The sequence below is a fragment of the Camponotus floridanus genome, unplaced genomic scaffold (genome assembly GCF_003227725.1).
Source record: "Camponotus floridanus strain SB8 unplaced genomic scaffold, Cflo_v7.5 scaffold338, whole genome shotgun sequence".
Lineage (NCBI taxonomy): Eukaryota > Metazoa > Arthropoda > Insecta > Hymenoptera > Formicidae > Camponotus > Camponotus floridanus.
Window position 1 is genome coordinate 19,130 of NW_020229479.1, and position 18,405 is coordinate 37,534.

Genomic DNA, 18,405 nt, shown 5'->3' on the forward strand with positions numbered 1-18,405 from the left:
AAGTTAATTTCTTAAATAAAATTAAATTAGATATTTAATGAAAATATACTGAGAATTATTAACTGCGAAATTATTAATTGGTAATTATATTAAGAATTATTAATTGAGATAATGGAATTATAGTGAGAATTATTAATTAAGATTTAACGATATTGTTATTTTAAATCGATTTTTAATGGGATATCCTTAATTTTATCTTAATAAAACAATATTTTTTTATAGATGCACAATTGAATCAAGAATTATTATTCAAATTAACGTCGTAAGTTTTTTTTAAAGCTATTTTAATACACTTTTTAAAACTATATTAAACTTGATCTTTAAGTGTGTTTGAATGACATTTCAATATTCAATATGTAATATTCTCACTTTGAACTTTTCTATAGATGCACAATTTAATCAAGAATTAATATTCAAATTAACATCACAACCTTTATTTAATATGCTAAAATTGATCTCTAAGTATTTTAATTGCAATTCAATATTCTGTATGCCTAATATTCTATATTTTTGATTATTTTTAGTTTAATTTATTTTTAATGGAATAAGCAATGTGTTCGCGTGTGCTTTACACAATATTTTTTTCATTTATATCTGTTGTTCTTGTTGCATAAGTTAAAAAGATAAAATGTATATCGGAATCGAAACATCAAAATCGCACATGCCGCGTTTTTACGTTTCTTCGATTTATATAACAAGAGCAAATAGGTGGAAAAAAGCTACTACACTTATGCGCAACGCACGCCGACAACGTATTATCTCTATAATTTATATTATACTAAATTTGGAATTTTAATAAGCGTTTGGAAAAAGTGATCGTTCGTCCATATGCGAACATTGCGAGCGCGTGCTGGACTGATAGTCTCCCCCACCGATGATATTTGTTAAATTGGCTAGTAGGGACATCGTTGCATTCAGTCTGCTTTGCCGTGCGCTCATAGCATGTATTCGTACGTCGTATTCCGACGACTCGAGATAGTGTGATTCCTGCAGGCATCGTCTTCGCGATCGCGTCAATTATCGAAGGTGCCTCCTGCCTTCTCGCACGAAGTTGTCGTGCACGAGGAAATTATTCAGCGCCGAGATTATCGCCCTGTAAAAAAAAAGATAAGACAGAACTTGAACAACATTTTTAATAACTTTGTTGCAGGGTCCAAGAAACGTCCATCATTAGAAAGATAAGACTTGATGTTGATGAGGTTGTATTATAGTATATATTAAGCGGTACGTACGAAATGATTTATTTTTAGAATAATTATTTATATGGTGTATCGAGAGAGATGACTTCTTATTGCAATAGTAGTTAATGAAAATTTGTTTTATAGAAATATGAAAAGTTATCACAAGTTTATCACAAATCAGAACGATAAAAATTGACCCAATTATTGCGCACGCGCATATCATGAATTAAGTCTTTGTAAACGAATAAAAATATAGGAGCAAAAAATCTTATTTTTTCTGATTTTAATTTATTCTTATTTTATTTTTTTATTTTTTTATTTATAATTATTATTAATCATTTTTATCTTAAATATAATATGAATAATATTTTTATGTATCACTATCGATAACAATCATCAAGTTATATAATTATCAGTCATTTATCGTGTAATTAATTTATATATTATATTTATAATATATATATGTATATATATATATATATATTTATTTATTTCATATTATATAATATATTCTCGAGATGAACTATAAGAACATGCAAAAGGGTGTCCCATTTAAAAAGTTGGATGTGACCTTCAGGTGACTTTTCAATGTCAAACTAATAACACCATTTTATGTCCCCCTTCAAGCCATATAACTTTTGTCTGAAACATTTTTTCTACAATCAAAATTAAATAAAGTTATGAGGGTGGAACTTTTAAAATGGGACACCCTGTATATATACACATATGTATAAAATGACATTGACAATGATTTGAAGCATAAAAACCTTCATTTTTTGTTCACATTCATTGTTTTCAGTTTAAGACCTGAAAGAAACAAAAAATAATGCAAATCTGCTCTCACTCCCGCTCGTTCCCGACAGCGAGACTGGATTCTCGAGACTCCAGTCTCGCTGTCGGGAACGAGCGGGAGTGAGAACGGATTTGCACGCTTCTACTTAAATGCTCTATTTAGCATATTTTATAAAAATAAAATTTAATATTTATATAATATTTTGATAAAAAATACTAAATGGTAAACATAGCACACTCGACAATGAGTATTTTTTCTAATTAAATTCTAATTTTACATTAATTGTTGGAAAATTCAATTTATCGGAAATCGATACCTAAGTCGAAAACAAATCAACTCGAAGTAATTATTCTGAATTCGACACATTTTTCAATTAAATGATTTTGAGTTTTGAAAAAGCTCAAGGAAATGTGAAACCCTCTTTATAAATGACGTAATATGTGCAATGGTGCAAAATTGTAACGCATTGCGTTACAATTGCACATATTTCGGCGCATCATTAGTTTGAACGGTTTAATCAGTTTAAATCGGTTTAAAATGTTGAGCTGTCGAAAAAAATCGAATATTGCCGAGCAAAAGTTTCCTTTATTTATGATGATAAAGAAATAATGTTACACGTGCCATCCCACGCACACGCACAAGAAGAAATTGAATTATTCAAAACACGTGCGGTATGAATACGTGTAGATATACTTATTATTGTTAGATATGAGTCTAGGTATTTTTGTCGTGCGCACAATATATCTCGGATGTGCTTGACCAAAGAGCGATCTCCAGGTCGCATTGATTAGTTTACACGAGCATTTATCCTGCCGTCTTTCGCGGAATGCCGTCGTAAAATGCAGAAAAAAAACCAAAGTTACGAGCCGCAGTTAAGAAACGTAAATTTTTTTAAAATAAACGCGAAAGTGCCTACGACAAACATGTTTGTCAGCCTCGACACTTATGAACTTTGTTGCAATACATGTGTCTGTGTTTGCGTTTTTGAATCTGGACATCATTAACTTTCTTTGCCAAACAAGGAGGGATAATTTTGAAGATGAAGCAATCAAGCGATCAAGACAGAAATTAGCTTGAAACTCGAGCTTGGAAGTTATATACACGCATTAGGTTTTAGTAATATTTTATAATTGCCAGACAATGGACTTATTAGTTTTACTGAGTTTTTTGACTGTCCTTATAATATTATAATTACCGACCGATAATAGATGTAATAGTTAGATTTTTTTAAATTTTATATTGTGTTGAAGATGGTTCAAAGAAAGAACCGAAATGTTCACATAAATAAATATTAAATTTATATTAACACACCTAATAACTCGTGATTGCTCGTAAATGCCTTTTATTCTTGTCTTAATTTAATAATTAAAATTAATATTAAATATAAAATTAATATTGAAATATTGAAGTTATAATAATTTTGTAATTACGTAAGGGACAAAAATTTTTAATTAGAAAGCTATCGCGTAAGAATTAACGCTTAGATCTCTTGTGCATTTTTCTTTACGCTAATATACATGGCAAACTAGAAAAGTACAAACTTTCTTAATTTAATTTAACATGATATGCAATGAAGTAGATATAAATAACATAATTATCTTAATTAACATAATTATCTTATAATAATTAACGTGTTTACCTTGCAGACAATGCTGTTAAAGTTGCGTATTATATTCAGTATACTAAATATTATCTATGCAATACTATATCGGATCGTATTGTTAATTCGCAAGAAACCGCAAAGAATTCCACCAATAACAGATTCCTTACTTACGTTTAGTGCCACTGCACTTGCTAAAAAAATTAGACAAAGAGAGGTAAGTGTATTCCCTATAATAATATATATGTATAAATTATATTATTAAAAAAATATATGTAACCTTATATAATTATATTTTATATATATTGTACCGATATACAAACATGAAAGAGAATGATTTAATAAATGAGATAATATTTAGAAAATTGCTTTTTTATAAAAAACAGATTACATGTTACGATGTCGTTAACACGCATATACAACACATTAAAAAAGTGAATTGTACCTTAAATGCCGTTATCGATAATCGATTCGATGAAGCAATATTCGAGGCGAACATCTGCGATGAACAATTAGCAAACGACAAGTTTGACATTAAAACATTAGAGAAGGAAAAACCGCTGTATGGTATACCAGTCACAGTCAAGGAATGTTGTGCTGTCAAAGGTATAATTAATTTTTTGTTATTATACTACAATAATTTACATTTGTATGTATTCTTGAAATGACATCTATTATATCATAGTTGAGAAAGAAAGAGAGAGAGAGAGAGGGGGGGGGGGAGAGACAGGGAATAAAAATATATAAAAAAGATAAAATAATTATAATTAAAAGATAAATAATTATAATAAAAATAAAATTATCAATATATATGTGTGTATGTGTGTGTGTATTTATGAAGGAATAAATTTTATACATATATATATATATATATATACAGGGTGTCCGTAAATTTTCGACCTTAATGAAATAAATAAGTAGATTGGCTCGAATTAACAAGAAATGACCGGTATTGCTTTGGGATTGTCGCAATAATTAACGAAATATTAAATAAAAAAGATCGGCCAATCTGCGTGAGTAAAAGCGCGCGGCGACGAGAGTCGTCCCACCGTAATCCGATACTACGAACGCGGCGAAGCGGTGGGCGGGTCGCTCTCCGAGACATGATGGTGGTTTGCGATATATCGCAATACCGCGCCGAAAAATGACCCGTCCCCCCTTTTCGTGGCGAGAAAATGATGCGCTATCATTTCCACACCACCTTGCGGTAGATAGCATGGTGCGCTTTTTTTATAGTGGTTTCCCCCATAGGCCTATTCCACTCTCAATTTAAAAATTATTCAAAATGCCATTTACTATACGCTGAATATATCGTAAATGTAAAAAATTAATGGACAGTACCTTTACAAAAATTCGTGGTTGAAAATTCCTCGATAAAATGTATTGCACACGTTGATAATGTGATACGATGATAAAATTCTTCAAGAATCCTTTCTTCATCTCGTACACGAAGACGCACTGCTGGACCGGTTATCCCGATATTATGCACGACACTCAGTTTCACATAATTATTGCACAACACGTAAAATTGTACGGCCACTTGGTTTTCGTGCACGCCCGAGAAATGATTCCATGTAAATTGCGGCCGCACGATAAGTATTTTCTCCCGCTAGTCCGTATGCCACAATCATATCCGTATATTCCTGCAGAGTACACTTCATTTTCACTGGTAATTAACTGCGCGAACATAAGATTTTTACTAAGCGTCTTAGCTCTCGCACGTTGTTGCCAGACTGCGTACGCCAGCAGCACGCAACTACAGCTGAGCGGACATGCGAGTGTAATCATAGTGCGCAGGCGTCGAACTCACACGTACGCATACACTCACATGTCCGCTCAGCTGTCAGCTGTAGTTGCGTGCTGCTGGCGTACGCAGTCTGGTAACAGCGTGCGAGAGCTAAGACGTTTTAATAAAAATCTTGTGTTTGCGTAGTAAATTAACAGTGAAAATGAAGTGTACTCTGCAGGAATATACGGATATGATTGTGGCATACGGACTAGCGGGAGAAAATACTTATCGTGCGGCCGCAATTTACATGGAATCATTTCTCGGGCGTGCACGAAAACCAAGTGGCCGTACAATTTTACGTGTTGTGCAATAATTATGTGAAACTGAGTGTCGTGCATAATATCGGGATAACCGGTCCAGCAGTGCGTCTTCGTGTACGAGATGAAGAAAGGATTCTTGAAGAATTTTATCATCGTATCACATTATCAACGTGTGCAATACATTTTATCGAGGAATTTTCAACCACGAATTTTTGTAAAGGTACTGTCCATTAATTTTTTACATTTACGATATATTCAGCGTATAGTAAATGGCATTTTGAATAATTTTTAAATTGAGAGTGGAATAGGCCTATGGGGGAAACCACTATAAAAAAAGCGCACCATGCTATCTACCGCAAGGTGGTGTGGAAATGATAGCGCATCATTTTCTCGCCACGAAAAGGGGGGACGGGTCATTTTTCGGCGCGGTATTGCGATATATCGCAAACCACCATCATGTCTCGGAGAGCGACCCGCCCACCGCTTCGCCGCGTTCGTAGTATCGGATTACGGTGGGACGACTCTCGTCGCCGCGCGCTTTTACTCACGCAGATTGGCCGATCTTTTTTATTTAATATTTCGTTAATTATTGCGACAATCCCAAAGCAATACCGGTCATTTCTTGTTAATTCGAGCCAATCTACTTATTTATTTCATTAAGGTCGAAAATTTACGGACACCCTGTATATATATATATATATATATATATTTCTTTTCCTTCCAGAAAACCGATAAATTTTATTTTAGAGTTCATTCTAAATATTTTATTTTAGAGTTCATTCTAAATATTTTATTTTAGAGTTCATTCTAAATATAAAACAGTTTAGATACATTATAGGTCAATTCGATTAAGTTATTGGAATATGAAGAATTTAATTCCTGTCAGAAAAGACCATCGCACATGAAATTGCATAGCTGCATATGCATAGCATAAGACTGTATGGACTAATGAACATGCTTATATTATAGTTATATTATGTTATAAGTCAATATGGCGACTTAATAATCGACGCTTATGCGATTTCATGTGCGATGGATCAAACACTGGATACTATCGGAGATTTATTTAAGGAAGATGTAAACAAAGATGAATCTTTTGGTCATAGGTTGCAGTCATACAGGCTGTTCTTTAGGTCGCAAAGGGATGAAGGCATCCTACGATGCACTAGTCATTAAACTACTCCGAAACGCTGGAGCGATTCCAGTTTGCGTGACGAACACCCCGGAGATGTGCTGTGGATTCGAAAGCTCGAATCTATTGCACGGCCGTACACGTAATCCTTATGATACCAGGTACACGTCTGGCGGATCATCTGGAGGAGAGGTAATCCAATTGCGAATATCTCTAGAATACTAATAATAAGTTAATTATATAACAGAAAAAAGTTAATTTAAAAAAAATTATTTATTACTGTGAGTGACAAAATTGACAAATAAGAGTCCAATCGCGGTTGCAAGGATAAAAAAAATTAAATACGTAATTAATGTACATTTTAATATAACTAATATATATTAACGTATACATATTTTAATTAAATTGAATATTTTGAAATATATTAAAAAAAGAAAGGAAGAAGAAACTTTTTTGTACTCCAATTACTGTGCCTCGACTCTTATTTGCCAATTTTCAGTTAGTAATAAAAAAATAATTACAAAATAATAATAGTTATTACAAAATAATTGTTATTACTTTGAGCCTATTTTTTTCATTTATTTTTAAAACTATTTATGTGATATTTCTTTTCGTGAAAGAACATGTTCTCGATTTCTTCATTAGTTACAATAGAATTAAAATAAATATAAATACACTGGATTAATATTATAACACAAAAATAATAAGCAAACATGAACATAAAATTGTTAACAGACTCAATTTAAAAAAAATATAGGCAATTGTCAAAATGTCTTTAAATAGATACAAGTAGTGTTTCGATACTTATTTCTTTTTAGCTATAAATGAGTAATGTACATAAGAAACAAAAAAGAGGGAAAGAACCATTACGTAACATACAAAAAGTAAAAGACACTAAATATTCCATTATTATGCAATATTGATATGAATGGCATTTACATAAACTTAGATAAAAATTTACATAAAAAATGACTCTAATAATCTTTACATACATTAGATTATCCAGAAGGTTATTGCGTTTTTTGTTAGCTGTTTCCAATCACCTTAAACAAATTGGAAAAAGAAGAAAGCTCGATAAATACCGCTTCAATGGAGCGAAAAGAATTGTCCGCAACCAAAATAATCCATTTCTCATTGTAACGTGCTATGAAAAATGGATTTTGTTCGATAATCTTCAACATTCTGCACAATAATTAGATCATGATGAAGTGCCAAAACATTTTCCGAAACCGAAATTGCACAAAAAAAAATATGATGATTGTTGATAGTTATTAAAGTATTATATGTATATAATACCTTTTCTCTATTTGTCTTTCCTCTTCTTCCACTCTTTTTCTCTTTAACTTTAATTTATTTTATATTTCTTCTTTCCTTAACGTAACAGTCAACCTGTCAAATTGTTAAACTGTCAAACGATACGACTGAAACAAGGCGCTCAACAAATTACTATTATCGACCAATAACCAATCATCATCGCGGAAAAGAGGCAACAATGTCAATAACATGTCTTTCTTAGAGAAGTGCGCCATTTATTCCCTTTTATTATATACATTCTTCACTGTCACACAAACTGTCAAAATTTGTAATAATCGCAAATGACAGCTGCTCACAACATGAATTGAGCGCAATAAAAGAACCAATTGGCATCGCGGAAAAACGGCAACAATTCAAGTGTCACATGCCTTTATTCATATATGATTAGACTAGCAATTATAAAATTATCGATACTGCTTTCTCAATCGAAAATGCTATCATTATCGATCGTTATTAAAAAACTTTTTCGAGTGCCAACTCAATCGAAATTTCTTCGAGCCAAGAATCATAAGTTATTATTCGTTAACCACTTTCCCTCGGGAAATATTTTCTTCTCGCGCAGGCAGAGAGCGCAAAGATAACACGCACCGTTACATGTGATATTACTTTATAATTAATCTAAAGATATTTTAAGAGATTGAATTTAATGAAACAATCTAATATCTAAGGGAAAATAAAAAAGTGAAAAAATATATTTAAATATATTTTTGTTCAAGGGTGCATTGCTCGGGGCAGGAGCCTCTGTGATTGGAATCGGTTCGGACTTGGGTGGCTCTGTAAGATTGCCGGCTCTTTTCAACGGCATTTTTGGGCACAAGCCTACGGCTGGTAAGTTTATTTTTTCCTAATGCATGCTTCCATTCATAATATGTCAACTTTTGTCAACTTTTAATTTATTTCTGTTTTCTTAAAGATATTTATATATTAATTTATCGTACACTTTTCTTCTCGCAGAAATTATTTCGAACATAGGACATATCCCGGAATCCGAGGACAAATTTTATCAAAAATTTCTGACCTTTGGTCCGATGACCAGATACGCGGAAGATCTTGGGGTGTTTATGAAAGTGCTGACATCCACAAGCGATCACAATCTACGTCTAGAAGTGCCGGTGGATCTACGGCAATTGAAGGTCTACTACCGGTTCGGCATGGACGATGCATTAGGCACGTTACCAGTAGTGCCGGAAATCAAAGATTGCGTTCTGAAAACCGTGACACATTTTACGCAATATGATATTCGTCCGGAGAAGGTATTCACGACGTTTATTTATAGAGCGTGTTTATTTTATAAAATGTAAAATTTGACACAGAGCTGCTCGACATGTTGCAGTTGCCGATAGAATGGCCAACCGAACTGATTGAAATTGTGTTATGTATGTTTTTTTCTATAAAGGAAATCTCTAATTTGTTGGTAGATGCCAGCGATCCCAAGGTATTTGTTTTATGTACACAAAACACAAAATATTTTCTTTTTAAAAAACATGGACAAAAATTATTGCATCAAATAACTTGAATTTATAATCGTAAAATATAATTTCGTTTCTGATGAAGAAATAATAGAAACATTTAAATAGTCAGCTAACTCTCTTGTCGACATGTGAAAGTAACGTTCGTGTCTTTTCCATGCAACGTTGAAAAAAATGCAGACGATATTCACTGTAAAACTACATTGCGCGGCCGTATTGCGCAATATTGCTGCAACGTTGTTTTAAAATTAGAATGTAATATCTTTACATCTACACGTTACATTGTAGATATAAAACGATACGAAAATTGTTTTCTTTATCGAAAAATAAACAATTCGAAAATATATTTTTTATTGTATTTATATGCAAACAAAATTCGTATCCTCTGATATTTTCTTTTGTTGCAGTTGAAAAAAAATCCAGCCATCGAAATTCTGAAAATTCCTTTCGGTTTGTCGCAACACACGATGCAGACTACCTTCTTCGCCTTAATGTTCGAGACGCATTTTCCATTCTCAGAATCAGATATATCGCATTACACGAAGCAGGGAAAAGCGATTCGGCAGAAGCTGCTGGTTAGTGTCTCGAGATCTTAACATCAATTATCGTAACTGTCTCTCTATTCTCATCGTCTCTCTTCGTTTCTTGCGCAGGATCTTTTGGGAGAGAACGGAATATTTATTTATCCGACTTTCCGATGTCCGGCGATTTTCTCAGAATTTATGCTGTGTGAAACATTGAACGAAGTCTATTGCGCAATTTTCAATGTTTTTGGCTTTCCTGCAGTGCACATACCGATGGGACTCAACCACGAGGGATTGCCCATTGGTGTTCAGGTAAGCCAATCAAATATGGTACTCTTTCCATATAAGAACACTACAAACATTCGAAAAATGCGATAACAATCACCTGGTCTAAAATGTTTTATGAAGCAAAGTTGTATTTAAAAAAAATTTGTAGGTGATAGCCGCACCTTATCAGGATCGCCTCTGCTTGGCAGTTGCAAAAGAACTGGAGACTGCTTTCGGTGGTTGGGTGCCGCCGTCGATATCGTTAAACAATTAACAATTATCTGCATGGTTTATTTTAGAAATTATTATTTAAGCTTAATTGTATATTAGATCTTTTTGTAGCATAGAAAATTGCGCGCACATAATGAAGCATAGAGCTATTGCAATAAATTTTTGACTTTCAGATAGCTGTTTAAGGGGAAAAAAATCTTGGGAATGTGATATGATCAAATAAAATATATTTTGTTTCTTGTTAAAGATATATATATATATATATATATATATATATATATTTTTTTTTTTTTCTTAATAACACACTATCATATATAATTATATTAATATATACGCGCGTGCATCACATATATACGTGAATAGACTAATCACTATTATAGTTTCATAGTTTGAAATTTTTGCAAAACCTTCGTTAGGTTTACTTCGACGTATATCACTACATGTTTGTTTTCTAATTATTCAATAATTCCATCCCCACTGTTGCACTGTTGTGTAATAAATCATTTATAATATATATGTTTATTTGCATTCTTTTTATTGCATTTTTTTAATTATTCAAAATGTTTATACGATAAATATTATCGCTATTGAATAGATCTTACTACTTACTAGTTATAGAAATAACATCATTACATTTGTATATAGCTCGAAAACGATGCATAAGCCTAATACAAGGAACCTCGACTATATCTCGTATTCTATACATATATGTAAATGTTTAGAAACATAAATACTGCAGAACAAAATAATTCGCGATAACGTATAGTTCTTTATTTACGCATTCTTTCTTTTTTAAAACATCACATTTTACATGATATTATGTATCATAATTTTATTATAAATATATATTATACGAAATACTGATCGACTGATAATTCTAGAAACAATAGAACTAGATAACTTAGAACGGGTAGAAGCCAGATTATAAAAAAAATAGGATCTTTCCCTCCTTTCTAATAAGCTATATTTATATTCCGATGAAAATTTCATTAACACGCTCACGCGTATAATTTGTGAATGCAAACGTGTGTTATATATAATCCGTGCACGAGACACACTTTGCAAGGCACAGAGCAATCGCATTTTACATATGCACCTGATACGCAAAAGGCTATTTATGTAAAAATATGCGTAATTAATTATAATATATTATTGATTTTTGTAATTTATTAAATATTGCGTAATTGTCGATCGTCAAAATATTCGTATTGCTTTACGATATTTTTTCCTGCGAAGAAAGAACAAATTCCTCTTTTGAATCAAGTATTCATCATTTTTTGCGATCGCATGGCGGTATGTATGGCTTACCGCCATACTTTTCCCACTCGCGATTGAATTCGTGTTCCAAAACCTCGGCACCGCGTTTCCGCGTTAATCCGGTCTCGTCCAGACTCAACTCGCACATTTGCATATCGTCAATGCCTGGCAAACAGAGAGAAAAAATTCCATCTCCTTCCCCGTCAAAATATAACACAATACACATTGAACGTAATAAATTACACATTTTAGCATAAACATCGTATTAACAGTATTAGTAAGATTCGTTAATAGCCATTAGTAAGATATTAGTAAGATTAATCAATAGTATTATTAGTAAAATTCCGCAAGTTTCAGTTTTATTGTGTCAAAATATAAAAATTTATATCTTGTTTAAATTCTAGTTTTGTTAATTTATTATGATTTACTTGAGACTCGCGGTATTAATAGACTTAGTTTTAAAATACATGCGATTTTATCTCTCACAAAGAAAAACACGGTAGTGATCTCCTCCTTTTGATGATTTGTTTTAATATGTTGTTCTTTGGAATAAAAAAATAAGTATTATATATATTTTGAAAAAAAAATAAGTATTTAAATAAGTATTTTTTTATACGTACCCATACGCGTGTCTACGGGTCTAGGGGTAAAACACTCCTTTAAAAAAAATTAATTTTTTTTCTTTCGAGGTGAATATTTCAGAAACTATAAGAGATAAAAAAAATTTTTCAAAATAAAAGTTAAATGACTTGGACTTGGTAATAAAGAAATTTCAAAATTAATAAAAAAATATATTTAGTGGTGCAGATATTTTGAAAAATAGAAAAAATAAAAATTTTTTTATTATTGTTGTAAAGTACTCTTGCCATTTAACTTTTAATTTGAAGAATTTTCAGCTCATCAAAATCGGAGGGAGACACTTCCGTGCCTTTCCTTGTCAGTCTAAAAAAATTGTATAGTGTATTGTTGTGGGGAAAAGGGCTTTACCTGCCACGAGAAGTATAGGCGGTTTGTCGGGATGAAGTTCCATCTGTCGTGCCACGTATTGTCCATCAAAATGCGCGTACCACCATCCCCTCTTGCCGCCGCTGTGAGTGTTGTCCTGCTGCCCAGCCGCGGACGAACGAACGAAGGGAATTCGGAAGTATCTCTGCGATGACTCGACAATCTGTTGCTTCACCATTGTCCTTGGTGTTTTAGCAGCTGGAAAGAGTAATCATTCAAATTAATCGCGTTGTCGACTCATATTTATTCGTCACAATTAACATTAATTTGCAATTATTACAAATTATTATGTCATTGCTATTTCTTGTAATTTGTAATTATCTACCTTCTTCCATGATGGATTTCGGCGCTCGTTCATTTTCGTCCATGGTTGTTCGCCTGCGATTCCTCGCCTTCCAGGCGTGATAAACCTTCAGCCTACGATGGAACTCGTGACGACAAGCCTGGGAGATTTTTATTTCTTTCAGTAAAGAACATTATATGTATCAATGTACGATTATTTAATTGACATCGTATACATGAACGTACTTCCAGTAATTCGATATCGCAAGACGTATTGATTGCGTCTCGCAACTCTGAATACTTCCACTTGGACAGATCGTATTTTTTGTTGCTCATAGCCGCTTGCTGGTTACGTACCTGTTCGGATCTACAGGCAAATAAACACGCATTAAAAAATAGCAACATTGTACAAATTTCGAGTAGATATCGTAAGCGTTTTCGCTTCGGCGTTAGTTATTAGGAAGCCAAAGGTATTAGTGCATTTGCTGAAATTGGCGAGTCATGCGTGAAAGTACAAAAGACCGGGAAATATTATCGGAGAATAAATTTTATAGTCAATGCACGTGTAAGAATCCACCGAAAATCGACGTGTCATTTTCCATTAACAAAGATTCTTCGAATGACAGTCTACGAATAACAATCTTCCTCGGAGAGAAAGAAAATAATTTATTCGAGAATGAGATTTATCGAAGATTGATCATTAGAAAATAAGACAGTGGATGAATGTTGATTAATTCGAATGGAATTGAACTCGTCGTTAGTCAGTCATGCAAAACAACCCGAGTAATTTATACGATACCTCATTAGTCTGTTGTTGTTCGTAGATACTCGCACATCGGAACCACTGATTTTAAACAACAAAATAATGTCTTATTCCAATTGTCAATGATATTTTATTTTAACGCGATCAAGATTAATAAATTAGATAAACGTTTCAATTGATTATGTGTCTATTCTATTTAATCCATCGGTTTATGATAAACCGTATCATTACCGAGATTCGTTTCTAAATCCTATCAATTAATATATTTCAAAATATTATCTCGATTTTTATAATGTCCATTAAATATATCTATTTAATTTTAGTTTATTTTTTAATATTGTTTCCCGCGTATAATTATTTATATAAAAGTCAATTTTCTTATATAAATGCTATCCTGATTCTTACTTTCGTGCAGGCGGCGGTGAATCCTCCACTTGTCCATTGGATTCTTGAGCGAGTCTGACCGCCAGTTCGTGTCTCTTCTCTCTTGCTCGAGCAATTCTCGATATCGAGTCTCCTCCATGGCCTCTTTTTCCAATTGGGCCTTTGAATAATAAATATATAGAAATAAAGAATATAATACAATTAATAAAATAATATAGAAAGAATTAATGAAATAATAAAATAAATTCTATCAATAATTATTTGAAGAATTTGAGCCAACCTGAAGAGCAACCGCCGCCTTCTGATCCTCTTCCTCCTGTTTTCTCCTTTGCTCTTCTTCGATTTTTCTTCTGGCTTCCATGTCGAGCTTCTTTCTCCTGTTTTCCTCCTCCTCTCTCTTCTTACGTTCCTCCTCTTCTTTACGTTTCTTCTCGAGCTCGAGTTCCTGTTGGATCTTCTTCAACCTTGCCTGTTCCTCGGCGACCTTCTGCTGCTTCACCATATCTTGCAGGGAAGCCATCTGTTTGTTCACCTGATTCACGAGAGATGTATAGAGACCATCAATCTCGGTCTGCGCGATCCTCGGATTATCTTTGATCTTGCGTATGGCCCTCTCTAGGTCGTCGTCCAGCTTCTTCATGTCTTGTGTCGATTTCTCTCGATTTTTCAATTGGCTCGCGGTCTCCTCCATTCGCGTCAGTTGCTTCCGCAGATTCTTGATTTTCACGATACCGCGAATTCGTGGCCGATGTTGTTTCTTCGCAATGTACATCCTGGCTGTCTTTTGCAACACGATCAGGTGTTGTCGCCGGTAGATGATCTTGTTCTTCAGTTTGATCACTGACAGCGCGCAAAACTGCATCTTATTCCAGCGTGACTTTAACAGCCACTTTTTCACGTTTGCGACCAGCCTGCGGAGATTCTCCGGGTCGGATTTCATGATCCGGTCAAACTCGGCGAATTTGCCCGGCTTGAAAAAGACCCGAGTGATACCGAATTTGAAGTCCTTCTGATTCAACTTTAGACTATGAAGCAGCGCCTCACAGAAGAATCTGGGATCCAATTTGGCCAGTTCCGGTGGTAAGTAAGTCTTGTACATGTTATAGAGCTCGTGGAAGGGTACTCGACTGGGATAGCCATGTTCCATCAGTTCCAGAACCGATGTCATTCCCGAGCAACGAAGTTGATTCATGATACTATTCCCGTCGAATTGATGCGCCACCATATCGCTGTTTGGTTTGATGCATCTTATAAAATTTGTTCCCTAAAATATAGAAAGAGAGCGTTTAATAAGAAGATTGAAATAAAAAAAGTGTAAATAAAAAAGTTGAAATATTAAAAGAATTCAAAGAAAAGAAGAAAATATTCTTTACGTTGCTCTTCAGTTTGTCCATAAGTTCGCCTAGTTGCGTTTTGAATTTACTGCCGACACTGATGAAGTTCAGCTTTCCCTTTTGCAAGGAGTGATTGGCAAACTGCGTTCTGAGAAATTTACTACCGCTCTCTTGAATGAGCGCCTCCAGAGAAGCGTGCAATGCATCATTGTTCTTCTCAATAAATTGGTTCTATGAAATAAAAATTCAATTATAAAAATCCAAAACATGTTTATAAAATAATTTAAAAATATCTGAAAGAATTATGATTTTATTAAAAGCGTTGTCGGTGATTTTTGAATGAAATATGCTATTTTACCGTTTGATAGCAGACACCACCGGCGTAATGTCGAATCACGAATCCCTCATCGTCTCGTAATTCTCGATGAGCCTTCAATCGTGACGTTCGTGGTAAAGTGATGCGGAAATGACCGTTCCACGCACGATGAACCTCGTTGGTGAAATGCGCGAAACTATGAGTCGGCAATTTCGATTCCTCGTCCAGCAGGCTGAAGATACCAGTATTCTTCGATTCGATCAAATCTGAAAGTTGGCATGATTCACAATTTATTTCTAAAATTTGTGAATGGGAGTATTATCATTTCATTTGCGTAATAAATTTAAATAAAATATTATTCCAAAATGAACAATGTATTTTAAATAAAAACAAAATTGCCTTCTTTTATCGTTACATTAAAAAATAATAAAATACTCTAAATGATCTGCTATTTATCGGTTAAACAAATTTTTATATTTTTTATCTTAAAAAATAGATTAGATTTTAGACTGTCAGACTTTTAAAATTTTCAATTTCACGCACCGATGCAATCTTGATTATCGACGTAGGAGATTTTCGGGACGTTCAAAGATTCTCGAGCATAAAGTTCTTGCTCGTACTTCAAGATCCGCTCGTTGAAGAACTGTTGAAGTTTCTCGTTGCAGTAATTTATGCAAAACTGCTCGAAGCTGTTGACTTTGAAATATTCTACAAAACAAAAATTTATTCTCTCTCTCTCAGATTTTTGTTATAATTCCAAAATAAATTTTTGATGATTGAGATGATCGATTAATTTGCTCACCGAATCCCGCAATGTCCAGCACGCCGATATAATAACTTGAAGCCTTAAAAGGTATGCTCTTGTTAATCCGCGCGACGATGTGATCAAACAATTTGCTATAAATGGCCTTCGCTAGAGCATCTCGAGCGTTATTAGCCTCATAGACCTTCAGCGGCACCCTATGACACAATCAGACAACAAAAATTAATCAGAAAAGACTGCGCAACATGATAGAAAATTTAAAAAATATTAGCATCTATATAAACTTATAAAATAATAAAAAAAAAATATTGATTGAAATATATGTTGCTGTTCGACTCACATGATAACTGTTCCTTTGATGCCACCTCGACTAGTTTGCATCACCTTCGAGACCAGAGCTTGTCGCAGCTCTTCGGGATCCACCCCCAGTAACTTTGCGGATATCACTACCGCCTTTTCCGAGTCGGCGGTTATCCTGCAGCCGCCCTTGGTGTCTTCCGGATTGTCCTCGAACGTGATGTTACCGAGATGAAGCACCGCCGCTACCATCGTGTAGATCTCCATGCGTTCAGCATCCGTTAAACCGAGTCGAGTGAATGCCTATGATACAATAAAAACAAGAAAGAATATAAATAAACAGTATACATGAGAATATTTAAGAAAAAAGTAGGACAAAAAATTTAGAAAATTATTATAAGCAAAAATAAATATCACTTGAAATGACATTTTCTTTTGATTGTAACGATGCACCCCGTGCACCCCCTTAGTTGCATCGTCTTTCCCGGCATGCGATCCGCGGAACCTGTCGCCCGGCAGAACATCCGCCTGGCATAGGCAGGGGCGCGATGCGCCCACATTTTTTTAAACACTTTAAGTCGTTAGGCTAATAAGCCGAATACCGCCGAGCGTTGCCGACGTGCCCCGAATCGTCGACCGGCGAAAATCCGCGCTCGGCGCGCACCCCGAACCTCTCCGAACGGGCCAAGACCGTACCCGCTTTCCGATAACCCGTTCGAAAGGAATAATATCGCCGCGGGCAATTAGCCGATATAAAACGGGCACGTTCGGCATACTAATCACCCTTTTCCGATCCGCTCACGACAGATGTAGCAGCTCCGAAAACCTAGACCGCTTCAAAAAAACTAAACCCAGATTCGAGGAAAAGAGGTAGAACGAACTCTTCCTCCTTCCATCGAGTAACTCTCGATCCTCGATCAGGCTCACTCCATGTGAACCATAATCCGACCAGGAAAGGAATCAGAGTGCATTCTGATTCCGTCGAGAGTTCTCGATCACCGGTCCATGATCCGACCACCAGACGCTAGTGCATTTTCACGAGGCAGAGAGGAGAGCTACCTCGGACGAGTTATTCTCGTCCGGTACAGCGTTCCTAAGGAATTTCTTTACACCGGGAATTTACGTCGATAATTTGGTAAACACATTCGGCGAAAGATATCGTCATTTCACGGAAATACCGCGCGCATTCTAGTAAACACCGAAAAAAGCAGGCTAGACCGATCGCCCAGACACGCGTCAATAAAAACCATACGCGCTACGTCAACCGGTCATTGACCGCGCCAAATTCATAACAAACGCCCGTAAACAGCATTTAAAGCTACGAATAATATCCGAAACCGAGTTGCATCTGCAATACGCACTATGAGAAGATACTGTACACATTTTTATAATTGCGATACTGTTATACGGCACGCTCACGCCGTGCATTCGCGTTGTAACATCT

The 18,405-nt window shown here is 34.6% G+C and overlaps 2 protein-coding genes across 5 annotated transcripts in view; one reads left to right on the forward strand and one right to left on the reverse strand.

Annotated features, from left to right (window-relative positions):
• The first annotated feature begins 905 nt into the window (after positions 1–905).
• Positions 906–10,774, forward strand: LOC112638621 (fatty-acid amide hydrolase 2-like). Of its 4 annotated transcripts, none has more exons than XM_025410665.1 (11): positions 907–1,095; positions 1,151–1,224; positions 3,621–3,791; positions 3,961–4,180; positions 6,730–6,947; positions 8,786–8,897; positions 9,024–9,322; positions 9,403–9,504; positions 9,946–10,113; positions 10,192–10,374; positions 10,499–10,690. In XM_025410665.1, exons 3-11 carry the CDS (start codon positions 3,624–3,626, stop codon positions 10,601–10,603), a joined length of 1,575 nt encoding a protein of 524 aa, XP_025266450.1. In that variant the 5' UTR covers positions 907–1,095; positions 1,151–1,224; positions 3,621–3,623; the 3' UTR covers positions 10,604–10,690. The 4 variants fall into 4 exon arrangements, with proteins under 4 accessions (XP_025266452.1, XP_025266450.1, XP_025266451.1 ...); XM_025410666.1 differs by having other exon boundaries at positions 907–1,026; XM_025410667.1 differs by having other exon boundaries at positions 906–1,224; positions 10,499–10,774.
• Positions 10,775–12,437: 1,663 nt separating this feature from the next.
• The window catches only part of LOC105256416 (myosin heavy chain 95F-like), a 9,392-nt gene continuing 3,424 nt past the window's right edge, over positions 12,438–18,405 (reverse strand). Inside the window, 13 exon segments of the mRNA XM_025410660.1 lie at positions 12,438–12,474; positions 12,805–13,020; positions 13,148–13,265; positions 13,351–13,471; positions 13,904–13,948; positions 14,273–14,345; positions 14,348–14,411; positions 14,532–15,515; positions 15,625–15,816; positions 15,944–16,167; positions 16,445–16,609; positions 16,704–16,861; positions 17,005–17,264. Of these exon segments, the coding sequence (XP_025266445.1) occupies positions 12,458–12,474; positions 12,805–13,020; positions 13,148–13,265; positions 13,351–13,471; positions 13,904–13,948; positions 14,273–14,345; positions 14,348–14,411; positions 14,532–15,515; positions 15,625–15,816; positions 15,944–16,167; positions 16,445–16,609; positions 16,704–16,861; positions 17,005–17,264 (2,637 nt within the window). The 3' untranslated portion in view covers positions 12,438–12,457.